The sequence below is a fragment of the Telmatherina bonti genome (assembly GCF_933228915.1).
Source record: "Telmatherina bonti genome assembly, chromosome: 19".
NCBI lineage: Eukaryota > Metazoa > Chordata > Actinopteri > Atheriniformes > Telmatherinidae > Telmatherina > Telmatherina bonti.
In genome coordinates this window covers 16,204,352-16,231,921 of record NC_136617.1, presented here as the reverse complement: position 1 = coordinate 16,231,921, position 27,570 = coordinate 16,204,352, and the positions used below count along the sequence as shown (strand labels likewise).

At 39.9% G+C, this 27,570-nt stretch overlaps 1 protein-coding gene and 1 long non-coding RNA gene across 2 annotated transcripts in view; one reads left to right on the top strand and one right to left on the bottom strand.

Moving 5' to 3' along the window:
• Window positions 1-256: 256 nt before the first annotated feature.
• Window positions 257-27,570, top strand: celf3a (cugbp, Elav-like family member 3a; the record flags this gene model as incomplete). The annotated part of the gene is made up of 11 exons (XM_079258522.1): window positions 257-401; window positions 2,546-2,628; window positions 11,717-11,765; window positions 14,604-14,732; window positions 17,226-17,305; window positions 19,500-19,643; window positions 20,909-21,053; window positions 22,923-22,982; window positions 24,327-24,431; window positions 27,177-27,320; window positions 27,443-27,570. The coding sequence occupies 11 exons, from the start codon at window positions 257-259 to the stop codon at window positions 27,568-27,570; spliced, it is 1,212 nt and encodes a 403-aa protein (XP_079114648.1).
• LOC306769803 overlaps window positions 1,113-27,570 on the bottom strand; it is a 34,108-nt gene continuing 7,650 nt past the window's right edge. The window contains exons 2-3 of the long non-coding RNA XR_013771713.1: window positions 11,678-11,801; window positions 1,113-1,350 (exon numbers count right to left, since the gene is read on the bottom strand). This is a non-coding gene — a long non-coding RNA (uncharacterized lncRNA). The remainder of the gene's footprint in view (window positions 1,351-11,677; window positions 11,802-27,570) is intronic.

Sequence of the window (27,570 nt, the reverse complement as noted above, 5' to 3'; positions counted from 1 at the left end):
AAATCTACAACCGTATTTGATGCTGCTTTTCTCTAAGGATGTAGAAACCACTATTTCAGCCGCCTATTCCAACTGAATGCTCCCATCTGTACTTCCATCCCCGGCCTCCTGTTTGCACCTCCTGTGCAGTGTGAATTTAAGCCTGCAGGCTCCTGCCTGCTCCTCCTCATTGCTTTCACTGTGTGTGTGTGTGTGTGTGTGTGTGTGTGCGTGTGTGCGTGTGTGTGTGTGTTATGATTCCTCTCTAGACTTCTCAATGAAGGAGCCTGACGCAATCAAGCTCTTCATCGGGCAAATACCCCGAAACCTTGAGGAAAAGGACTTGAAACCCATCTTTGAGCAGTTTGGCAAGATCTATGAGTTAACGGTGATAAAGGACAAATATACAGGGATGCACAAAGGTAAGCAAGGTGCTTGGGAGGCCACTATGGAGATCAATGTGGGGGCTGAGTGAAGCAAGTTAACATGCGATCCCAAGAGTTTCTCCTACATTTTCCAGCTGTGATTGGATTTCCAGTAAATATGATTTAGCTTAAACGACTTCCTATTGAGCTGTTGTCCACTGAAGCATCTTTAAAGGCCAACTTGGGGCCAATCACCCACTATAGCATCGAGTAGCATCAAGACACGATCTGATGTCAGTAGTTTATGTCCATATATTGTTTGTATACTTTATTAAGTCAGTTCAAATTCACAAAAGGAATTGTCTATTTAAAAATTTGTTTTCAGGTCAAATAAAGATACATTAGGAGAGATGCTCAAACATTTTTGAAGATATAAATATTTATGTTTAAGGCAGTGCTAAAACCAATTTCATGATTATATTTATTTGCACAGCTGTCATCTTAATGCTTATCTTGTCCAAACATTTAAAATAAATTAAGGAAGCAACATATTTGAAGATATAATAATCAGTAAGAAAATAATGTTGATTTTTCACACAACAGTGCTTTGAGACACATTGCTTGTTTGTCAAGAGCATATTTAATTTAGTTGCCTCACTAAGGACCTGAGGAGCAACTCCAAAATTCAATTCAATTCAGCTTTATTTGTATAGCGCCACTTCACAACAATGTTGTCACAGGACACTTTACAGACACATCATTTCAAGCCAATTCATATGTAGCCTATAATAGAAACCAACTGATTGCATCGAGTCATGACTTCGATCCAATCCCCCATCCTGAACATGCACGAGGCGACAGTGGGAAGGAAAAAACTCCCCTTTAACAGGAAGAAAACCTCTGGCAGAACCCGGCTCAGGGAGGGCAGCCATCTGCCTCGACTGGTTGGAGTGGAGAGGACAGGGAAGACAGATCAACATGCACAACTGCATTTATTTAGGAAGACCTGCGGAAAAAAGGAGGAATAAGTTAGAGACGGCAATATTGTGATATTTTTATACATTAATATATTAGAGAAATGGAGCAAGGTACTTCTTAGTGCATCAGGTGATGTCCCCATCGTTATATAAGTAAATCTTTATTTATACCATGAGTCACCCAAAGTGTTTCACTCAGCAAGACTAATACTTAAAAAGGAACAAACATGAATTTTTAAACAAAATTTAAACAGTTAACAACATTTGTAAATGTACAATAATTGCACGAGTATGTTCAGGGTTTAATGTAATTGTTAACTGTACAGTAATGATGACAAATAATGCTGAGCTCATACATAAAATGACTGTTAGTTCCCAAGTTTTTTTTTTTTTTGTTTTTTTTTGCTGTGTGTTCTGACATGCTTCTCTTCACTGCTGATTTACTGTAATCTAAATAATAACACAAACGTTAACCTATAAAAGTATAAATCACACATTAACACCAGAAAAATGAACCAAACAAACATTTTTTTAATTGAAATAGGTCTTTAAAAATGTATTTTAATGATTTCGCTTGGCGTGGTCACCACCCATGCTACCCACTGCTGTTCCTCTTCATCACATGCTGAGCAGCATTCTCGTATTTTTGAAGAAAACTTGAAAAAAATATATTGACAGATGGACTGAATCTGGAAAGTGATCTAAGTAAACAATCGTCCTTACAGTCATTTCTCATGCTAATCTGAGAAGAGAAAACAAAAGGCTTTCAAAAATCCACAAAACCCATCAGCCATTGGGGACACACACGGGCCAGGTGGTATCAGTCCTCTAACACCTATAACACCTATTCTGCATATATTTACATATTCATGATTTTAGGGAGTTTTAAAGGTTAATGAAGGCCTTTCTCTATTATATGGTGCTGCATACATTTTGTTTGAACAGCGTGATATTAAAGACTCATTCAGGCTGCTTGTTTCTCCAGATATTATGATTTAATATTCTCATGGGTCTCAGCTGGTGCAAGGAGATCTATTTAACAAATTTTGGGGAGACATTTTCAGAAACGGTAAACACATGGATCTCGAAGCACAGGAAGCAAATGGGAATTATTGTGATAGTTTATCTGCTTTCATGCCTTATGATACTGCTACAACCTATCAGATAGCATGTAGCGTCCATTATCTCCTGTTTGCTGAACTTTTAACTTCTGTCTTCCTCCAGGATGTGCGTTCCTCACATATTGTGCACGCGAGTCTGCCCTAAAAGCCCAGAATGCACTGCATGAGCAGAAGACCCTACCAGGGGTGAGTGTGGCATTATTTTATTCTCAAGTTCTCACCAACTCACAAAGGAAACAGAATTGCAGGCTATCTGAACACAAAGACACGTGGACGCACGGAAAACTAATAAAGTTTGACATGTAGGGCCGACTTCCCCCTTTAGCTGATGTGCTCTAATAAAGGTCAGAGGCTGCTCTCCCTCTTATGTTTCATATGTGATGCATCCAGACACATCCATCCAGTCGAGGCATGACTCATCTTGCTTACATGTCACGGGTCGAGAGAGATGGCTATGAGGCTCTCTGCTGGAGTGACTTTGCCAGCTCTTATTCTGGTTGATGTTTTCTTTTCCTTTCTGTGTCTCCGTCCCCCCCCCCCCTTCCGCACCACCACCACCTCTCTCTCTGAATCCTAATCAAAGTTAAACCTAGTTTTATTAGCATAGCCAGGCAGCAGGTGTGCTGCCAAATGACATTTCCAGAGCTAAATATGACATGACAGCCGCGTCTCTATAATAACCATCTATATGGGAGACAAGGCGACAAGGCAAGGAATTACTGAGACAGAGTGTGCTCCCAGACTTGCTGCTGCTTCCTCTTTTACTAACAAGGCGTTACCCTCGTTTCCTTTTGGTTATTTTTGTTAAAATCTACATCATTCACTTCTTTTTTTTTTTTTTTTTTTTTTCCTTTTTCCCCTCCCTCTCCTGAATGTCAGCTCATGCTGTAGTTTTTGAGGGAACAGAGAAGAATATGTGCTGAAATGCAGAGCTATAGCAAAGGGGTTGCTTTCAATATTATTTAATGGTATGGTATAATTATAGCTTAATACATTTAGGACAAAGAAGTCATCTAACTTATCAACTGAAACATGGATGTACCATCAGATATTAAGAAGAGCGGATTTTGCTTTCCATATCTAACAGGAAAGCATTGAGTTTAATGTTTTAAAAGTCATAATAAGATATCTTTGCTAATTTAAAACAGTTTGTAGCCCTAATTAAATGGTGAATAAAGGTAAACCCTGGAGCAGAGACAAGGACTTGAAATCACATTTTCAGAAGCTTGAATTCATTTCAAGGTGTAAAGTTTACTTTATCGTCACTCCGTTTAAAAATTTTGAATATAAAACGAATATCCTAAAACAAATAGTAATAACCTGGATGACAAATGATTTAGTCATTTTAGGGTAATGGCATTTAATGTTTATTCTGGTCAAGTTTCTGTACTAGAATATTGCTGGAATGACAGACAAGAGGCAGCTGGGAGGATATGGAAACAGTTTTAAGAAGTGGACTGCTATTAGGACAGCGACAAAAGAAATCCCATTGTTAGCGTGACAGTAGCATAACCTTCCTGACCCCTCATAGAGGATCAGCAGGGCCCAGTACCCATACTAAAACCCTCTCCCCCCCCCTGTGCTTCTACTCTAGCGGCACTCCTCACAACCTCTTACCTCTAAGCCATGTGGAACAAGCTAAACCCTCCTGTGTTCTGCCAATCCTTCCCTGCCCCCTCCCCTCCACTTGCCAAAAGAAGCAAAAAAAGGGGGGTGGGGTGTTGGGGGGTAGGGGAAGACAAAAACCATCTTATTAGCTCCATACACGCCCACAAGGACAAGATCTGTTTCCACCCCTGCCACCAGCTGTGGTGTAATTGTCGTGTAATTGCACCTGCAATGCCAGAGAATAATTAACTTTGGCATCTCGTGGCCAGAGTGATCCAAAAGGAATAACACGATAGCAATTATAGGACTGAGAGGAGAGAGCCTAAATGAAAGCACACCTGAATGTGGCGAAAGCTGAAAGATGTCATTAATGGTTAGGGCTCCTTTTTTTTTTTCATTTAAGAATTTCTCCTTCCTGTGTAGAAAGAGTCACTCATCCTGCTCTTTTGTCTCTGCTAACAATGGAAAAGAAGAAAGACGAGAAAAGAAAGAAAGCCAGAGAAGTCAGGCAGTGGCGAACAGATGGTTGTATCAGAGAAGCACCTGGTCTTGTGTTTAATTTCAGGTGAGAGTCTTTCTCTAAGTGGGGATAGGAAGAAGAGTGTTAAAAGCAGCTGAAAGTGAGGAAAAAAGAAAGAAAGTGAGAATGGTGGAGTTGGAAAGGGGAGGGGAAATAAAGCAGATCCACTCTGAATGTGAAAATGGATGTTTTTAAAGGACCTGTACTCATTCTGTCCTATTTGGGCGTCCTGTCCCCTTCTGTTGTTATGATTCATCCTTGTTCTGTCTCAGGCCATTTGTCTTGCCCAGTCAGCTGTTAGGAGTCTTGTGGAGACAATAACATTCACATTATGCCACATTAAATTAAGGTGTTTCACAAAGCAGAATCCAGAACAGAGCTTCGGCTCTGAGCTGGCTAGTGGAGCTGAAGCAAATTTACATAATTAACATGAGTGAAAAATGAATCAGCCATATTTTTACAATCCATTAACCTTTGAAGACATTCAAAAAGAAAAAAAAATGTCACAATTCTCTGGATTCCTCCCTTTTCTATGTGCATATTTCCTCCGCTACTGAGGCATCTGTTATACCTCGTGGAATATATTGGGGTTTAAAGCACTCGTCAGACAAAACATGTTCAAATGGTTCTGGGAACCTGAGATTAATTAAGTAGCAAGATGGGAAATTAAAGGAGAAGTCTGACATTTTGGAATTTAAGCTTGTTTGTATTCTTGTCGAGAGTTAGATGAAAGGATTGATAAAATGCTCTTGTGTGTTTTTTAGATATAAACCTGGTACAAACTGTATGCTAGCCTACTTAGCTTAGCTTAGCTTAGCTTAATATAGCTTAGCTTAGTTTAGCTTAATTTAGCTTAGCTTGGCACAAGGTCTCAAAACTTGAAGAAACACCTAATCTGCCTCCAGTCCAGCATTTATGGCTATTTAATGTTTGTATTCAGAAAATATGGACTAGAAAAGATGAATGGAAACTTCCACTAATGAGCAAAAATAAATAAATAAAGAAAGAAAGAATGGACTTTCTTGTAGTATCTTTCTGTTTTTGAGATTTTATGAATATTACAAAAAAAAAATTCTGAATTATGTTTGACCAGGTAGTAATTAAAATGATGTTACTCAAAGTTGTTTGTGTGATCCCCTCAGAGAAATCCAACCCCTCTTGCCACCTGCACCTTTAGAGCCCACTCATGAACGTGCTGTCATGTTTGTTTAAGAGAGTGTACAACAATGACTCACTCTGTGTTTAAAATCTAAAATCTACATGTACTAGTGAGACGTTTGGGAAGTAGTAGAAGTGTGTACTTGTATATTTGCACACGCAGCAGCGGAAGAGAAGACAGGTGTTCACACTAGCACAGCTTAATGAAGGGTGTGTGCTTTTGTCTGATGGTGTGCTGTCTGTTTGCTTTTGAGCGCACTTGTATCCATGGAGAACACGCATCCAAAGATATGGTTGGATAGGTGGAAGTTTCAAGTTGTATTATGGGCTTTTTGTCATGTTTCCTCGTTCACAATCTGCAACGTGCATGAGGATGAAATCTCCTGCTTCCCACAGAAGCAGAAGAAGAGGCCTTTTTTAAATGGAACATCTGACTAAGCCTGACATTTACTCAGACGTGGGGAAGACAGAGCAGACAGAAGGGTTTTTATCAATATGCAGAAAAAAAACCTGCATGAACTAAATATAGAGTCTGCGTTTTAAGCAGGATGAGCGATAGGAAGTTGTAAAGATAGGATGTTATAATACATGCCTTATGCATGTCTGAGCAATCATTCAGCTGTGGATACACATCAACTAAGAACTGTTGCAGGGGGACATTAACTCTCCTTCATATACCTTTCAGCGTAGTAGATTCATTCAGCTGACGTATCTTGGTCAGTCTTTTATTAAAAACAAGCTGCTAAAATGACATTTAATGTGTCACATGTCAAAAATGATTCACTGGGGGCTAAGACATGGTATTACAGTGTGAACAGTAACATGTGACCTGCAACACTATCTGACAATGAAGAGAAACCGGCGCCTCAACATGTAACCTATATCTTAATGTCAGTGGGATGTGGATGGTGATGATAGCAATTAGTGCGCCTCAGAGCGAGTGCGTTCACTTGATGAATCTACATGGAGTTAAGTGTGCATTCATGCATTGATTCATTTACATATGCATGCATATCAATGTGCCGCGGGAACGATGTGGGACAGGCGGTGCTGACTGACAACAACAAAAAAAAAGGGCTCGTCCTCTGTACGTCACTCTGCGGCGACTGTCATGATGAATGCAGATTGGGTCTACAGAGGTGGTAAAAGGGTGTGAATTAGAGAGGAATTGGGCAAATGAAGGGTGGGGGTAGAGGAAGAAATGAATGAAAGTTTGACATAATGAAGAGTGGGGGGGGGGGGGGGGGGGGTGCATTGAGACAGTGTGTTTATCAGCTTAAATACAGACATCTGTTACTGAGAAATAGTGTGTTTTGGAATGGGGGGTAGTGAGGATTGGTGGTGGGTGTTGGGGGGTGTTTGGTAGATGTAAGCACGCAAAAGCCACAACATTCATTAAGTGCTTTGAACTTTGAAGGAGAAACTATATAATGAACACGAATACATATGAGGAGTAGTGGATTTCAGTATGTAAACTGTGCACAAATTAAAAGATGAATTAGGACACACAGGAATCTGTGCATGTTTCACTTCGCCCCCCCTCTTTGCTTCACTGATTCGAGTCAAACAACACTTGACATGAATATTTAACAATCAGAACAGACAAGACAATTGAGAGTCAACTCAAGTGTTGTTAGAAATATACTCTTTGATATTCAGTTTTTGTTTTTTTTTTCACTCCGAGGGATTTTAGTTGGCTGTCTGACAAAACGGCTGAGTGTCAGCTTCAAGAGCTGTCAGCTTCTTTGTAATACTGGACAAGCTATTGAACCCTGTAAGATGGGAGACAACACAAGGAAACAGCTTTGACACTGAATACTTGGACATTGATTAAATATTATTGAACTGTACCAGGACTGTGCTGTCCGTCTCTTTGTGTCTGATTGATTTAGTGACTGGCAGGAGAACGTGGAGTTTCTCTCCACTCGGTGTGCCTGCCTGCTCATGTGTGTGCGCATCTGTGTGTTCATCCACGCATGGAAACATTAACAGACCGCAGTTGTGTATCTCCGCTTTGTTCCAGCTCTTTGTGTGAACGCATAATCAGGTGCCTCTTCATCTCTTTTTTTTTTCTTCTGTTTTTTTTTATTTTTATTTTTTTATCATATTTTGGGTTTTGAATACAGCAATTTCCACCTGTGCTTCTCCTCCCATCTGACCCTCCCCCCGCAAAGCGAATTCACAAGTGCATCTCAGCGTTAAGACACGTATTTGCGATGAGGAGGCGGATGGAGAAGCGAGGGAGCAGAAGCAGCAGCAGCAGAGATGGGAAAGGAACAGAGTGGGGGGTGGGGGGTGGGGGTGGCAAGTTGATTATGGTCGCAGGTCTCGTTGCCTGGAGACGATGGGAACGAGGGATGCCAGGTTGCTAGGCGACCAGAACGATGCAATGACCAGCGTTGTGTGATGGAGCGGAGGGGAGGTGAAGTGAAGAAGGAAAATTGTCTTTGTGTGTGCCCCCCCCCCCCCCCCCCCCCCCTCCCTCTCTCTTCTCTAACCACCCTCTATGCCCCACCCAGCTACCCCTCCCTCCCTCCCTCCCTCCCACCCGCTACCCCTCCAGCTCTGCCTCGCTGCTGTAAATGTTCTTGAAAGAGCAGGGGTGATGGTCTCTGCTGATATGTTTACCATTCAGAGCGGCTGCTTTTTTAGGGCAGGCAAACAGAATGGATTGAAACTGGAGAGAAAACAGGCGGCAGAAATGTGTCACCCTCACACAGCAGCAGCGGCCGACTGTATAGAATAAACATCAGCGTCTGCGCTTAGGGGAGAGATAATCATCTGATTTTCAGGTCATAAGAGAGATGTGGGGAAAATGTCACCATCAATATACTTCACTGTACCGAACTGTAAACAGTCCTTAATGTAAAGCACATTGATGTTGCCGTCGTGAATGAAGCTGTATTTACAACACAGCGAATGCCACACCTCCATTTGTATGAGCATTGATGGCATTGAAGGTGGGGGGGGGGGGTTCATGTGTTGCGGTGAAGGGGTTGAGCTGTGATTTGATTGGATAATCTATGGATTTAATATCTCATAATCCTTGTCAAATCCCCCAGTGGCATCGCAGAAAGAAAAGTATGCGTAGATGTGCGCTCAGGAGCAGACATTGTGTGTTTAGCTGAAAGATGACTGTATATAATGTCTGCTCTGTGTGTCTGGTGATGGAGCGCAAGACGGCGGAAACACAAAAAAAAAAGAGGAAAATCTCTAATAGCAAAAACACACTGGCATAATGGGTTGTTGATCAGGCAGGTTTTGCCTGTGTGTTGTCTGTGCACAGTATGGGACTGTTTTTGTAAACAAGCTGAAGGGAGGGGAGGGGAGCAACAGGACGAGGAGGAGGAGGAGGGAGAGAGCAAATCACTGTAAAGTGTGTGTTAGTGGTTGAGGCTTAGAGGGAGATATTTTGCTCCCTGCTTTTACATCTGCTGTCGAGGCAGCGCCAACATTCAACAGGCACGAACGCTCTTTCTATCATCCCTTTCTTTTTTTTTCTCTTTTAGATGTTCGGCATCTTCCATTTTTTTCCCTCCCCCTTCCTTTCTTAAACATGTAACCTCTTGACCTAGAAGCACCCTTTGTCCTTCTCATGTTTTTTTTGTCTTTTATACGTCTCTTCTGCACTTTGCTCGGGTAACCTTGTTTACCTGATGTGAGATTCTCATCACTGGGGTTGTCATGACGATGGCCATGCAAGCACAGCCCTCATCAGAGCGGTGGGACTGGTTGCTGTGCTGATCTGAAGTGGCGCAGCCTTTATGGCCTCCACTTCTCACTGTTTTCCCTCTTGTATATTCTAATTCCAATCTCCTGAGCCATCTGCTGCGCCTCTTCTTATCACCACCGCCACGGCCTTCACTGTTTGTCCCCCTACAATGAAATATGGGCCATGGGATGTTTTGTTTTCCCCCCCTCTAACATCAGTCAAAGGTGTCACATAAACTAATGTCATAAGTTCAATACTTGCCCCCACCCAAAGAAAAAACAGAATTTAAATTTTTAAATTTTGTTTTTTTTTTATCTTGATTTTTTTCTTACATTAATTCACATAAATGTTAGATCCATGTAAAATGTGTGTGGTATGGTTTGTTAAAACTCTTGCTTTCACCTTATCTGAGCAGTAAGTAAGGATTTATTTAAAGAAATGTGCCCTCTGGGTCACAGATTTTGTTAAACTGAATAAATTCTTGAATAAACAAAGGCGGAAAGTGACCAAAATGTCTAAAAATGATCAACTAAAGTTACAGTTTTTTTTAAATGAAATCTGCTGTAATTCATTGTATAAACACAGAATATGTTGAAAGACATGCAACAATATAATGTATTTAAAACATTTTAAATAACAGAAAGTGTAAAAATCCAGCAGTAAATCATGTTGAGCCCTCTGTGCTGGAGGTGTGCAAACAGAATGAGAAGTGAGTGGTGCCGTGGTAAACAGTGGATAAGAGACATTGAATGGCCCCTCTTATACTCACAGAGGTGATATTTATTGAGCGCTTTAGTCTGACTACATAAATTTCAGTAAACAGACCCAGTCAGGAAAATGTTCCTTTTGCTGGAGCAAATTTCTTGTCAAGACAAAACTTTACCAATATTTTAATCTAAAATTATTATTCACGGAATGCAGTGACTCCATTTGCTTGACTGATTGGAAGATGGCTCTCCCTCCATCATCCCATTAATTGGTGCAATCAATCGGATGCTCTCAGTGTGGAGCCGCAGGATCCCTCCGCAGCAGGTGCCGGTGGTATTTCAGCCGGGCATTTGTGGCGTGGGGATGTTTGTTCATGCGGGTCCCGCCGGCAGGAGCGCGACCGCTGCACCGATCGATAGCATCTCCCTGAGACCGATCACGGCGGATCAATCAGTGACACGGGATCAGTGACTGGCCGAAATGTCACCAGCTCCATAATTAAGACCTTCATTAAGCCACAGTTAACAGAGTGTCACTCTGTTGCTCTCACCTTGACTTGTCACCCCTCCCCTAGTCAACCTCGCACTCCCCCCCGCCTCCCTCCTCGCCTCCATATGCTCCTTTCCATTCCCTTCAATCCCTCTCAATCCCACCCTTCTCCCCTCTCTGCCCTCTCCTGTTCATTCTTTGTCTTCATTTCATTCAATGCCGCCTTTTACCATTTTCATGCTCTCTATATATTTGAAGGAGAAGCTGCGAAGGCACTGATTTGTGCACAATTTCACGTCGAGCTTTAGTTAGTTAGTGGTGAGAGACAAGCACAGGAAGGGGGAAATGGCATTTCAGCAGCTTGGTTCTTGATGAATTATGAAAAGGTTAATTCTTCTCAATGTTGGGTGGTCTCAGTTTCCGTTATCATTCTCTGTTTCTTCAGACACTATTCCTGACTGTCCAACCCTGCAGACATCCATCTCTCTGCCTTTCTGTGAGGCTCAGAATCTCTGTGTATTCTGATGCTACGTGCTCCTTTAATCCAGATTAGCTGGCGAGTGTTCTTAATCTGATCACTTCCCCAATCCCGCGTGGGTGTGTGCTTTTTCTGGTTTTGTGTGATAGGGAGAGAGGGAACGATAGACGGCGGGATTAGAGCAGATTCTGAGAGGGAGAGATGTGGTGGGGAGGAAGAGAGGGGCTGTATGACACTGCAAATGTAATGTGGCACATATCAGTGTCAGCTGCTGGAGTAGTGTTGGCCAAAAACAAACAAACAAATATGGAAAAAAAGGAAAGGAAAGAAAAAATTCTGTGTGGAGTACAGGGAATATCCCCCTAACATCCATTCAAGCACAAATATGCCACTGCTAAGTCAGGGATAATTCATTTAAATGAATGGTGCACACATAAGACAGTGGTGAATGCGGTTTGATTAAATGCTACAATAAAAAATTTCAATTAGTGCCACTTACAGCCACCTTTCAGCTCATAACTTTCACTCATTTGTCTTCCTTGTATCGATCACGACCGCTTACCTGTATATTGACTGACAGTACTATGTGCTTTTGTTTCAGATGAACCGCCCAATCCAGGTGAAACCGGCAGACAGCGAAAGCAGAGGGGGTAAGAGACACCTGTCCCCACCCAGACATCCAGCACCTGTTCAAACAGTCCACACCGCCACCAAAAAAAAGAAAAGTTTGCAAATCAGTATGTTTAAACACTTGCAAGAAGCGTTTTAGCACTCTGGCTAGAATCAGGTCAAATCTGATACTTAAAGTGCAGAGACGATCATTCGCATGAAGATTTTGCAACCATGTCAGGTAGAAAAAAGAAAAAGAAAAACGACCTTATGTCTAACATTAAGTTTTACCTTCTTATGCTAGTCAGAAAAAGGACAAGTAAAGGCGCCGTTAAGTGTTGGTACTGGACGCTGTTGGGTCTGTTTATTGGGATTCCGTCTCGCATTGCCATCACGCTTCATCAGATCATTGTCTTATAAGTTAGGAGGCTCTTTTTGTTGTGTTCTCTGAACTCCTCCTAATCATTCTTTGCTACTCCTACAGTCGAGGAGTTCAGTCTTTGTTTTAGATGAAGAGTGTGTAAGTAGGATCCACGCGACTGACAGGAACCAGACTCTGTTGCATTGTCTTGTAGATGAGCAGTGTTCCTTGCTTGTTATGGCTGATCACTGTGAGCCTTTGCAAACTGCTGAGGCTCAGTGGTGTAAGTATAGAGACTGGAATTAGTCTTATTCCTACTTCATAGATAAATTTAGCTTCTGTGTTGCTGGTATGGAGGGGAAAATCATGTTGCCTGTGTGACAGCTTGTTTTATTCCATAAATTTGTTCTGATTGTATAAAAGAAAAATGCTAATAATCTTGAGAAATGTTTGAAAACATTTGATACAATTGCCACTGCCCTAGATGATTATAACTAAAATCAATTCAGAGGTGAAACTTTTGCTTTTTTATTTAAAATGACCGCCTATGCTTTTATCTCCATCTCCATCAATATGTAAGTGGGGGAAGAATCCTTGTCATTTGAAGTTGATGGCAAGCTTAAAGTGATGCTCATGTCACATCAAGCTTGAAAGGTCAAAAGCGCACAAACATCCCTCCCGGTCTGAAAGTGAGATACATGCATACAGTATGGTGCATCTGGTCTCAGTGGGTTAATGGTACCTTCACAGATGTGCAAGTTTAATACGCCTTGAGCACCAACGCACTCTCATATCATCACAGTTGCAGACGTTTCGAGTTATGAGCCAGAGAATGGGCTGATAGTTCATCTCCTCTTTATTCTGCTGAATGCGTCGTCTATGATTTCAAAGAAAGAGTTTCAGTGTTTGATTGATCAGACAACAGTTTTCCACCTCTTCTCAGTGTGTTTTATAATAGACCGGACAAATTCGGGATTATTGCCGTTTCTAGATCTTATTTGTATCTGATACTTTTTTTTTGTATGGTTATATTTGTAGATTCAGCAACAAAATAATCACTGATAGTAGTTTTCAGAACTGCTCCTGAGCTCATTTAGTGAAGTGTGAAATTCAGTCTGTTTTCAGCACAGTGCTGCAGGATTGGCCAAAAGGGCCAATTAAAGCAGGTGCTTCATTCTGTTTCTTTGCTTACAGAGACTCTGAAACCTTTGAATCTTTCAACGACACAATGAACTTTTTTAACTGTTTGGTTTCTTTCACTTTTAGCATTTTGGATTAATTAACCCTTTGATGCAATGTGTCCGCTATAGTGGACACCTATTTAAAGACTGTTTTCTAGCATTATTCATGAATGAGGATGGGATATTTGTAATTTTGCTACTTCAGTGGACATTAGGAGGGTCTCCCAACACACTGCCACTCACTGAAGAATAAACAAATATACTATAGGATTTCTTATATACATATACATGTAAATACCAAGTTTACCTCGGTGATAAACAAGAAAGAAATTACATTAGTCAATTTTTATAGAATATTTCTTTTTTATTGTGATAATATATTATTTTATAAATATTTCTATAGAATAGATAAAATAAATAAACAAAATAAAAGTAAAATATTACTGAAGAAAGAAAATTTCTCTGTAGAAGTAAAATATTGCATGTAAAAAAAAGTGGATTTGTTTTTGTTTTGTTTTTTTTTAAATTCATGCATCAGAGGAACTTACAGAAAATGCTTTAAATTCAGTGTAACAGTGGGTGTTGTTTTCTGGCAAAATTAGGTCTGAATAATGGAAGTACTGGTACTGGTGTTATTTTGGTATCAAGAAACTCCCATGTCTAATAAGTCCTAAATATAAAAGCAAAACCGACTAGAAAAGAGTAATTTCTCATTTCAGTTGTTGTTCTCTTTCTATTTGTGCCCTGGCATTGATTATCTGACAGCACTATAAAAAAAAAAAATGTTTGTGATTTTCATCAGCGGACTTTTTAAAGGCTCCACATCAACACGCTACACATGCAGGTGTTTCCAATCAAGACACATTTTCGTCTGCTGCGTCCCCGACGTTCAAGCTGTACAGAATGTAAATGAACAATGAAGACGACAGCATGACTGATTGTATCTCAGCATTTCAGTCTGTGGAAAAAAAGTTGCAGAAACGTAAATGCAGTGACTTGTAGTGGATGCAGAAATACTGGCTTGATCCTTCGGGGACAGACGGCACAGCTTCTTAGAGGGTGACAAACATTTGAGTCACAGCCAGATGCTGTTTTGTTTGTTGTGCTGCACAACTTACTGCACTCTGGTGGCTCTCTGAAGAACAGCACGCTGACGTCTATGGCTGCTTATCACATTGTTGTTTATACACGTACAGAGACATGGCACCTCTCACTGTCAGTGCTTGTGTTGTATCTCTCATAAAACATCTTTTTCCTCTCCATCTTTGTCCTCACTCACTTAACCCACACATGATCCTGCTTTCTCCCTCCCATCTTGGCATCATCCTTCTCCTTAGAAGACAGGAAGCTGTTTGTGGGTATGCTGGGAAAACAGCAGGCGGATGCTGATGTGAGGAAGATGTTTGAGCCGTTCGGCAGCATAGAGGAGTGCACGGTGCTCCGCGGGCCTGATGGGACCAGCAAAGGTAACGTCAAATCACGGCGAAATCCAAAGAATAATGCGGAAAAGCGAAGCATGACATTTAGAAAAAAAAAGCACACAACACATCACAAGGCACGACATGCTGATTTTTATCAGCTGGTAGATTATCTTTTGTACATTTTTGCAGAAAGACTGGCATCCAACAGAGTTTTTATGAGTTTGAGCTACTTTAATAATCAAATATCACATTTTAAATATTTGTTACTTTACATTTCTTCTTTGTAAAAGTTTCAGTTTGCCAAATTTTAAATGTAATATTTGGAAATAACTACATGTAATGTCATTCTGTAGCACAGTTATGTAGGCAACCACTTTCCTGCTTCCTGCCTTGTATTCTTTGCTCATAATATCACTGTTATTGTGAGATATTCCAGTATCTAAAGTCACAGTACTCAGCTCAATTACCCCTCTTTGCCATACCATTCGACACTACTTGTCCATTTTGAGCTAAGGTATCCCTTTTCTTTTCTGGATTAAGGATAAATTTGGGGTGATTGTGACCATTTTGAGGATTAGGTGACCATCACCCTTAAGCCCCAAAAGAAAAGGGGAATCTTACCTCTGCAAAACAGAGAAGTGGGGCCAAGTGTAAGAGTCTCAAGTGAGCACAAAGTGTTGTGCTTCTCCAGTCTTTGCGGCATACTGCCCTGCAGGTTTTAGACACTTCTCTGCTCCAACACACCTTGTCAAATGAAACTAATCTCATCAACGGCTTGTCTTGAAGTTTTGCACAAGTCTGGTAATGACCCATTCAGCTGAGCCAGCTGAGTTTGAGCAAGGAAACATTTAAAGCCTGCAGCACAGTGGCTCCCAAAGAACAAAGTTGAGGAACTGGCCTTCTCTGACTAAGGTACTTCTTTGGCTCAAAAGACTTCCTCAGAGAGAGCAATACAATCTGAGACTAAAGTGCTCTGTTTCAGCCCAAACAAACTGCGTTAAGGACTGTTTGACAGGATGCAAATTAGGCTTCACTTTCACTTTTGTCTGAGTTTATCTGAGTTGCTGCTGCACATGCGAGACACTCACAAGAGTTTCATAAGATTATATATTACCATGTTAGATATGCTTTCTGGGTGGGTGGGGTGTGTGTGTGTGTGTGTGTGTGTGTGTTTGTGTGTGTGTGTGTGTGTGTGTGTGTGTGTGTGTGTGTGTGTGTGTGTGTGTGTGTGTCGATTTACAGCCCAGATTGACGGAGTTTAAGTTTCCTTGTTCACAAATAAGAATAATAACGCAGAAAGATCCAGACAGGCAGATGGATGTGATGCCTACAGGCTTTATAAGAGACTGTTGTGGTAAAAACAGCATTCAGGGTGAAAACGAAATTCTGGATTTCTTAATCTGACAAAGTTTGAACCCTCACCTATATTTTTAAGATTTATTGAGGGACAAAGTGGATGAGATTGCGGTAACAAGTGTCTTGGATTCAAACATGCAAAGACATGAACAAGAAAGGACTGATTAAATGTTGCAGGCATTTGGTTTGGATGCTCCTGGGCATCCTCCTTTGGAGGTTTTGAGCCATCTGGGAGGAGGTCCCTAGGTAGACCCAGACTTTGCTGATGAGATTACACATCCCAGCTGTGTTTACACTGCCTCTGCATCCATAAGAGGCATTGTTAACTAGAAAGCATTGTGGGGGAGAATTATGCAATACTCTGCTTATTCTGATGTATGTCCAAAGGAATTCACAAAATCACAGTCGGGAGAAAAATCCATCTTACCAGGAACCAAGTGATCAGTTTGTAACCCAAACACAAAACTTCAGACCAATGCTAATTTATAACTGGTAGCTACAGATGGGATGTAGACATGTCAATGTTCAATAATGTCAACTAATACGATCTAACTGGCTCCTCATTTTAGGCTTTAAGTTCTTATGTAACGTATCCAGAGCAATTTAACTAATCAAAATAAATAATTCAGATTTCTGCTGATAAATAAAACAATTAACAATAAGACAGTTTTCCAAACAGCCTAAAGTCTAATGTCCTTTCAAGTATCGCAAGAGCAAACGATCACAACCAGACTCTGGGTCAGGACTGTGAAAGTGGTATTGACTTTGTTTAACTGTTTGTAACCCTGAGAATGAAGCCTGCGGCACCTTGTCACCACGTGATATAAATTACAGTTGTCACTAACAACAATGCTAATGATATTTGCTGTGTAAATCAAAGTCCAACGACAGCTCAAACACAGATGCTAGATTTTTCTACTTTTGTTGCACGAGGCATAACTAATAGTGCAATAGGTTTTATGGGTCATGGCTAATGATGCGTTTGGTGGTTTACGGGTTATGATTGATGAAGCAATGAATGTTCTGTGGACCATGTTTAATGATGCCACAGTAACTGATGGAGCACTGGATGTAAGATGGCTTCTAATGTATTTTTAAAGGGAAGCAGTTTTGTAATACTGTGTGTGTGTTTGAGTGTGTGTGTGTGTGAGGCTGTGTTTAATGATGTGTCATTTCATGTAGGGTGTGCATTTGTAAAGTTCCAGAGCAACGCAGAGGCCCAGGCCGCCATCAACGCTTTGCATGGGAGTCGCACTTTACCTGTGAGTCCCCTCTCCAGTCAACACACTCAGCTTTACTCAGTTGCACAAACACACACACACATGCACACATATTCACAATTCAAATATATCAAAGAGACACACTCACATGCTCCAAATCTTTGGACACTCAACATGGTGACTCAGCTAATAGTCACCTCTTCTCATTTCTGTCCCCCACCTCCACACACACTTACACAAAGTAGAGGGCTTTTTTTTCCAGTGTTGTCAATTGGTTTTGATTTTTTGTTTTTTCACATAATAAGTTGAGTTTGCATGAAAATTTCAACTCAGAAGTGCACATGTTGTTCATCTGGTCATAAAGTGTGACGTTATCTTCTTTTAAATTGTGAGTGTAGATCAACAAAATGTGTTTAAGCTAATAATAACTCACAGACACATCCACTCTTAACACTTTAAGCCTGTTCCATGAAAAAATGGTAAGAAAAGCCTCCTTTTTTTAATAGGAGGTCTTTACTTGGCCCTTTAACAAAATGTAACAAAAAATATAACAATTTTGTTTGGCACATTACATTTTAACATATGTCAAAATTATTAGTGTAATTTTCTGCTTCCTGGGGTCTTTAAAGGGGTCAGAAGACAAGTATCAGACTATGTTCAACGGGATTTTGAGCAAAGTTTTTACTGTAAAGTGATGCAAAATGTCTCCGAAACTTCACATATGTATCAAATATGATATGTTTGGCTTTATAGGGTTAAAGGGTGTTTATTAAAAAAACCAGACCGTCAATCATTCATAGCCTAGATGAATAAAGTGACCTATTTGTCCACAATAAACAGAAAGAAAAGTTTCAGTTTATTGTTGTAGATGTAGATCCCACTTCTTCAGGGGGGATATTGAATCATTATTCCTAACAAAACCAATTCAGTTTGTCCATGTACCCTTAAGAGGTCATTTCACAGGTTTTTTTTCTTTGGTTACCCATGGATTTTCTTGGTTTGAAGTCAGCCTGCAGCAGATTTACTTTACTCTTTATTATCATTGTCCTGCTGCATCTGCTGGACAGTCACCTTGACGTTATTCCAAATGATACCTCGAAAAGGTGGGAAGTTAATTTTCCCATCAGTGATGGTGAGCTGAAAAGATGCACAGACCACAAAGCAGCCCAAAGTCATCATAATCCCACGCTTTCATGCCCTTTCTTTACCTTAAGCAAGGCTACCCGATCCTCCCAAACAATTCAGCTTTAGCTTTATTCGTCGTTTTTCTGTCGACTGCAGTCAAAGTACTTGTATGAAACTCCAAATGAGAATGATGCTGCTGCTTCCTCCATCTAACCTTGAGTCAAGATTTCACCATAATAAATTCATGAGCATACATGTGAAGTCTTTAGCACTTTTACTCAACTCCTTTTGCCTCATTGAACAGTTTTTTCCTCCTAGGCTAGGTTACACAGAATATAACCACAGAACCAAACCACTACTCTGTCTGAATATGACGATGGCTCTACAGTCTTTGTTTGCCGATCGATTATTTTTGATTCATTTGTTAAACCTCTGCCTTTCATTGAAGGATTTTATTACACTAGCAAACTATATATGTTTTTGTATCTGTGTCGTACACACCTACAAACACACCTATAAACTTCACCATAAATGTTTCAAGGATGTCTTGAATATTTATTTAATATAGTCATACGAAGTATGAAACCGACTAGAAATGAAGGAAGACAAGGGACAACGAAAATCACCAGACAGACATAACCAAGGACAGTGTGGGTGGTGGTGCGTTTATATGGATTTTTCAGAGAAAATGTCAGTACAAATTATTTAGAGAGCAGGCAGCCGGTGGTAGATCCAAAATACCAACATCATTAAACACAAAACCGCTAAACTTAAATGAGTGTTTATTGAACTTTATTATGTCTGCATGGCCTTGTTTAAGTAGGTCTCTGTTCTGCACTCTGGGGAATATTTATCTAAAATTCAAATGCATAATCAAAGACTTGCCTGCACTGCAGACATGTGTGTATTATTAGTTTTTGCTTTGCTGTCTAACAATTGCACAATTTCAGGCATCTGAAAATGGCAAAAAATGCTCCCAGATTACAGGCAGGGTGATTAACAAGTGTATTTCTAATTGCGATGACATCCTCAAGGGTCGCTTTCATCTTTCTGAGAGGTGATCTGGTGTGAAAAGCTGTGCCAGTTTTGATTTTCCGTGACTCTTCCGCAGGGCGCCTCTTCCAGCCTGGTGGTTAAGTTTGCAGATTCGGAGAAGGAGCGAGGGCTCAGGCGGATGCAGCAGGTGGCCTCTCAGCTGGGAGTCATCAGTCCCATGACCCTGCACCTCGGAGCCTACAACGCCTACACACAGGCTGTGAGGAACACTCAAACAGATTTCTTTAGACACACTCTACCTGTCATGAGTGTGTTTTTTTTTTTAAAGTAATGATCCACAAAAAAAACACTAGGAGGCTAAATCTCCCATCTCTCTCTGCATGACCAATTTAACATTAAGCCTTTATTTGATTGTTGGGAGGGTAACTAGACATAGATCTTGCTTGTAACCACACAGATGCACTAATTGGAGATATCCTGTGTAACTTTATTCCTCACTGTTCATACTGGTTGTCTGTGAAGAACATCTTACGTGGCAATTAGCAGTTTGACCATCAATCAGTTTGTAGTGCAGGCACAGACAGAAAGCTCCTCACAGACTGTTGTCTGTCTTAAAGGGAAATAACTTTTAAAACCAGTGACATGCAGTGGAAGCTATTGTACTCAACACAAGCCAAAAATAAACCAAATCAACTCTCTGGAAAGCAAAGCTTACTCAATTAGATATGCTCCATGTGACTGATTTAATATGTAACCGGATGCTTTTACTTGGAAAATAGCAAATTACTATATAATCCTCTGCAAGATCTCTATTCTCCTCTTTGTTAATTGACTGCAAATGGTTTCAGCTTTGCCTCATTTACAGCTCCTCAATTTGTGGTGTTTAAAGAAGCCTGACAGCTTTTTTTTATACTTAGGATGGATGTATTGATTTATAGTGATGTTATACAGTTTAATGTAAAAAAAAATCAAATAAAATGTAAAATAAAATTGGTTACTCAAATGGAAAATTATTAGGGTGCCTGAAAGATTTAAATGGCAGAGGCAGGATTTCATAAATGTAATGTTTCTTTCACTTGTAGTCTAGACACGGAGCACACAGCATGATGCAAAGACCAATTATTCCCCTACGTTGGCCATAATGACTAATTATGAAGATCATGAGATGGGAGCATGTTCCTATGGACAAATTTCTCTCACATTATTTCTGGATGTGACCTTCAAATATACTGAGTATAAAGCCCACAGTTCAGTTTATATGACTGGATCTCAATATTTCAGCTTAATTTAAAAAAATAAAAAAAAATTGAACAAACTGCACTTATGGCAAAATGAACTAATCTCTCACTAAATGTCTGATGCTGAGTCTTTACACAATATATTCTATAATTGTGTGTTTGAGCTGGCGTTTTAAACTTAAGTACCTTCTTCGACTTTGAAGACACAAGATTAAACAGCACAAAATCTTCTGACTCCTCCTTTCATCTCCATCACAACATCCATTTCTTTCTCTCTGTCCTCCAGCTGATGCAGCAGCAGGCTTTGGTGGCTCAGTCGGCCTACCTCTCTCCTGTTGCCACGGTGGCAGCGGTTCAGATGCAGCAGCTCGCTGCCCTCAACCCCAGCAGCATCATTGCCACGCCAATCGCATCCATCACCCCGTCCTCAGGTAATGAGGGCAGAAATATCTGGCCCTGGCCAGCCTTGATTAGATTTCTGTTTGAAATATGAGGACAGATGCACAAGGAAAGGTGGACCCAGGAGGACAAAATTGCAAACATCCATTTGGAAGTATTTGTTTTGCTTTCTGGGACGTTAGTGTTCACTTTTGAAGTCCCTATTTAATCCAACAAAATATTCAAGTGCTGTACACCTCACATTGCGTGCCACATATCCACCAAAATCTGGTTAAAAATGGCCAAGAGTCATTATGTAGATTTTCTTTATTATATTTTAGAGTTTGTTGTTTCCTGGTTATTTCAAAAACTTGACGAAACAGCCTGTTTTTGTAATCATGGACTTGTTTACATGCAGTACATCCATGCTGTGGAATTTCCCATGTTAGTAAAGCTGATGCAGAATGCTTGGCTGGTGGCTGTTCACACTTTTGTAGCTGACCAATAAGAGTGCACTGGGATTTTCAGGAAGGGAACAGTGTCTATATTGTTTATAGTAAACAAATATTCTGAAGAAATGACGCTGTGCTTGTATTGTTATAAGATATTAAAATGATAAAAATCAATGAGAGTAAATTGATTGAAAATTGCCTGACATGATTTCTATATAATATTTATGGCATTCAGTTTGGACAGCAAAGCAAGAATTTCATCGTACAAGGAAACTCACTTCCTTAATGTGCAGTCATTTATTTGAATGCAACTGAACAACAAACATTGGGATTTGTACATGAAACCTGTGACTTCAGTGTCTTTTCCCACAGAGCCCAAATCTTAAACAGAAATCTGTCATGCACTGTAATCAAATCTGCCCACTCTTGCAGAAAACTGTGTTCACGTGAGATCCTGTCACTACCAGTAAAAATAAGTCTCCAGGGCTTTGAAATATAATGACATTCATGCTTTTCTTTTACAACTGCCTGCAGGTACCAGCACTCCTCCCTCCATTGCAGCAACACCAGTCCCTGCTCTGCCTCCTCCCATTGCAGTGAACAGTTACCCCTCTGTGCCAGCTCCACCCAACGGCCAATCGGCCACAGAAACCCTGTACACAAATGGGGTTCATGCCTATCAAGGTACAGACATTGTAAAAAGTTTCCCACTGAATCTAAAAGGAAATGTGTTGAAAACTTTTGAATGTTAGTGTTTATTTAGTAGGTTTGAATTTTAAAGTCTTTCTATAGATGCTTTCTGCTGTCATGTGCAACAGTTAGGATCTTAGGAAAATATGTGTTTGGAAAACTAATACACCAAATATTTTTCAGAACATGATCATGTGCTCTGAAAAATATTTGAGGATTATTTTTTTAATGAATTAAAGGTATTTTAAGCAAGCTACATTTTTAAGATACAAAATTCAAAAGTACAAACACCTCTCTTCAGACTTCCCCTGAAAGCAACGCCTCCAAAGCACAGGAACACACAATGCTTGCTCCCAAGGATTCACTGTATTTTGATGTATATGCTAGCAAATGTAACTAGCCAAGCTCTGGCTCTCGCTTCGATGCTTTTACAAGTGCTCCAAGCCTCTGAGTAATTTGTGCACAGAAAAAGACACACACAGATTACTTGAGAGACATAGACTGTGTATAAAAGGTTGAGGGAGGAGCAACAAATGGCAATCAAGTGTGATAGACTTGACACCATCCAATCATTTAGAACTGGTCCTTTAAAATGATTGGATGGTGGTTTTTCACTCCTGTCTTTTCCACATTTTTTCCATTTTGTTTTACAGCATTTAATTAATTGAGTACAATCAGAGTGTGAGAGGGGTTTTAAGCAAAATAGTAAAAATGATCCTTAAAAACATCTCCTACCCTACTTTTAAGTGGTTGGTAACCTGTGTCTTTGCTTTGTTGCAGCTCAGAGTCCTGTCCTGGATCCCCTGCAGCAAGCTTATACAGGCATGCAGCACTACACAGGTTAGTCCACTAGATTGTGACAAAAAAAAACATTTAGAGCACTAAATATCTTGAGCAACAATACATTTATTTAAATCTGACTTCCAAGGAGCAGACCATCTTGTAATTATTTAAAGCGGTCAGTCTGGTCCTTGTACCTGAACATTTTCAGAGGAATGGTTTTTTTTCTTGTCAAACCACTCAATGCCGACATGGAATGTGTGAAATGAAACACACAAGTATAACTTGAGGGAAAAAATAGGGTTGTCTATTCATAATAGGCAGCTGAACAAAAAAGTAATTTTGAAAAGTATCACACCTTCATAGTGGCAGCTTGGTGTAAAAAAACAGTGATAATAATTTTTCCAATTTTATTGAATTGCATTTTGAACAGCTTAATAGTAGTTCTATTACACCAAAAAGCTGATTTCAGATGAATTCATTAGAAAAAGCTATGCTTTTTGCAGAAATGTGCAGTGTGTCCTTGATAAATTAGAAAAATAACATGTGAAGGACAAAATAAGAAGTGGTTGGCTTATATGAAAAAAAGTCTGTAGTAGATGAACAATATCTGAAAGTGATGTCCTGAAGAAATCGAAAACGATTCATCAAATATCTGAGAAATGCTTCTAACCCTTCAGCTGATCCATTTAATGTTCACTGAAGATTCATCAGAAATAGTCTCTATAGAAGGATAGCTGTCAAGAAGCCATTTGTAGGAAAGGAAAACAGGAAGAAAAGGCTGAGGTCTGACAGATGACTGAAGATTTAGGTCTTTAGGTGTTATGAAAGGATAAATCTCCCCCAGAGTTCAGATTTGTTCAGAAAAAAAAAAAACAATATGCAACCTACATGCAAAAAAACAGCTTTTAATTTAGCTAATTCTGTTGTCATATTTTACACAGAATTTCTAGTTTTATTTACACATATTTCAATAAGTTGCTATCTCCCATATTCATAGCATTATATAAAAATTGGCTGGCTTAAGTCTTTGCAGAGTTCTCATTGCTCATTTTGTTGATGTAATGTTTTCAGTATGTTAACTGGAAAAACTGGTCAGTTTGACCACTAGATCTCACATCTCCCACCATGATTAAAAGCAGGTTCTTTACCTTTGTGCTGCTAATCTACTCCGTATTGTATGTATAAAGTAGAAGTTTTCACCCAATGGGAAAACATGCACTTATATTACAGAACAGAACATCTTCCATCAGTACTGAATGGTCACACATCTCCCACTAAACACAAGGCAGTCTCAGTTTTCATAGCTCTAGGTAGTAATGCAGCTCTGCCAGGTGTTAAAATTTGCAGCATTCTTCCCGCATCACCGCTTCTCCTTTCTCACCTGTCATTCCTCTCCATCAGCCACCTACCCTGCTGCCTACGGCCTGGTGGGACAGCCGTTCCCCCACCAGCCCACCCTGGTGGCTCAGCAGCCACAGCAGCCGCAGCAGCTTCAGCAAAGAGAAGGTAAATCACACAACTGCACACAAATGTGGAATAATGGCCGCCGTATCTTAGAGAAACATTCCAGTGGTTTTGCTTTTGTTTGGATTTGTGGTTGCTTTGAAGGACACACTTTTCAACAGATGCATATTTTGCTGACAATGAGACTGATAAAACCTTTTATAAAAACCTTTGAAGATTGCTCAAAGAAAGATAAAGCAAGGAAAAAATATTACAGCTATTTTTTAGAAAATGGTTGAGATAAACGTTAGTAATGAAGTAATAATAGTGAAATGGTCAATAATTGAGATATCAATGGTATAACATACACTTACTTATGGTATTGCATACCCATAGCATGTGGCAGAGATGACTCAAGTAGGTTTGTTTCCATATTTCTTTTAAACTAAAATTCATTACAATCATAGAAAGATTTGCTCTAACAAAGAGCAAAGCAGGACCTCAAAACGTTTTAGCACACAGAAGATTTGCACAACCCACATATTCAGCTCTGCTGCTCATCCGGCAAAAACATTCACTGACAAATGCAGCAACATTTAAACAGGAACAAGCATTACAAAGTTATGAGATTTACTGCCAAGAAGTATTTTTTAATAAAGAAATAAATGACCAAACACAAATGTTACTTAGTTTTTGTGTTGTTTAATTACAACCAATTTTCTCTGAACACCTTGAAGATATTGAGATCGGTCATTTGTCTTGCAGTCTAACAGGAAATTATATTCAATTTAGAGTTATGTCAAACAGAACGCAACAAGTCATTAAACTGGAAAGACTGGAAGCAGACTTTCTTCTTTTACTTGATTGAGCTCAACAGCTGGTATACCAATCACACCATTTATATTAATTTCCTATTTCAAGGAAATGACAGTAATGTATTGAGCCACTGTGGCAGATTTCAGGTGTGATGCTAAGAACAGCATGTCTGCGAAGAACAGCGTGGTCATTGTGTGAACGCACATAGCTAACTAAGCAAGCAGAGTGTCTGAGGCATCTCACATTTAGAATAAATTTAGTTTTTGTTGTTTTGTTTTTGCTTTTTGTAAGGCAATGCATTGTCTGCTGGAATATTCAAAGCTCCACTAAGTCAAATGTTCTTTTTATGCTACATTATCTCATTTAAGAAGTGTAACTTTTTTCTGTTTGTGATGTTTTTTTTTTGTTTTTCTTTCTTTGGCAGCGTTTCAGTCACTTATGTAAAATAAGTTAATGGCAGATATGAAAATATTTCACTACAAAGTGTCCCTGTCAAATGATGGAGCCAGCTGGATTGCTGAGTTTAAGACTGATTTGCATCCCCATGTTTTAATGACTAATAGCCTATATGTAAGTTACATGTACAAAATTCCCACAGATGAGTGAAAATAGACTGTATAATATTGGAAAAGACTCATTTTCCTCCTTTTGTAAGAAATGGCTCAGAATATGTTGTCAAAATGTATGCACACACTAAAGCTAAAACAGAAAGATTCATCAAACTACGCCTACAAGTAACACTGACCACCAAGAAAGGTTTTCTTCAATGCAGTCCACCCAAAAGTGTGACGCACATTGATCAGAAACCTATTCCACCCTTACACACCCACAAATACACATAATAATCGATGTAAAAACACCTCACCTCATGCCATTGGAGAGGTGGATTTTTTTAAATGACTGTGACATCAATGAAAAAAAAAGGAAACAAAAAGCTTTTCTTGACGCATATGTCTGTGAGTCAGGGGTACATGAACCATATTTTCCTTCATATTCTTCCATTCATGCAGTCCTCTAGCTGTGCCAGTGCTGGTTGTTTCACACATTAACACAACAGCCAGAGACATCATTTAAAAGTGAGGTTTTGAAACATGAACACATTATTGCACTATTTATAATTTGCTGACTCGGCTTGCTTTATTATTCATGAAAATGTGGAGTGTGAAGATGTGTGTTTGCTGTTCAAACTTTATTCATTTACAAAATCAGTATGAGCAACAAGCAAGGATGCGGCGTGAAGATGTCAAACTTTGTGAGTGTCACGCCGGATTTATGCCTTTGATGATGACTATTTAATCAGCTAGTCTCTTAACTTGAGGTGGAAACATTGGCGTGTACTTATGTTTAATAGCAGCCAAACAGAGGACAAACTTTGATCAATATTTCTACTTCTGCATCCTTGCACTTCTGCACTTGTAGTTGTGCACAATTGACAATAAGTATCAGTATCTGCAGTCCATCCCACTTTGCTTCAGTAATGAGGAAGGTGATGAAGGCAATGTTAAGAAATGTGGAGCAAAACTTTATTCAACATTTGACCTAGCTTCCATCTTTTACAATTTAATCGAGCTGAAGGTATAAGCGATGCGCAACTAACGCAGGATGTTTATAATCAGGTGCAATTGAAAGTATCTACTGTTAAAACTAAATGTTTTAAGGTTCTCGCGTTTCATTTATTCAGTCTGGCTTTAATTCAGAATGTTACCATCTGTGTCTTCAGTGTCCATCATCTCCAGAATATTTCTAGAAGCAGTTTTTTTTTTCCTTTCATGCATTCAAACGTTTACATTAAATTTGGAGGATTTTCTTTTAAGCTTTAGTAACAACTTGAGTCACTTTTTTCCTCCTCTAAGGGTTTGAATGTCAGAAAATCACCGTTTCAGTGGTGAAAAAAAGAGCAAGAATCCATTTAGTTTACCTCAGACAGGAGTTTCATTGCTTATTCCTCTAGCCTGAGCATGGTGTAACCGCCTCTTCTGCCTTTGTTTACAGGTCCTGAGGGGTGTAACATATTCATCTACCATCTGCCACAGGAGTTCACAGACTCAGAGATACTCCAGATGTTCCTGCCTTTTGGGAATGTCATCTCTGCAAAGGTCTTCGTCGACCGAGCCACCAACCAAAGCAAATGCTTTGGTGAGTCACAGTGAGATGGTGAAGACTGTGGTGGCTGCTGTCTTTTTCTTGTTTTCTCCTGATAAACACAACTGCCTTTTCTCAAACGTGAAAGCGTGTGTGTTGCGTCATTTCCGTCTCAGGTTTTGTGAGCTTTGACAACCCATCCAGCGCCCAGACAGCCATCCAGGCCATGAACGGCTTCCAGATTGGCATGAAGAGACTGAAGGTGCAGCTGAAGAGGCCTAAGGATGCTAACAGGCCTTACTAA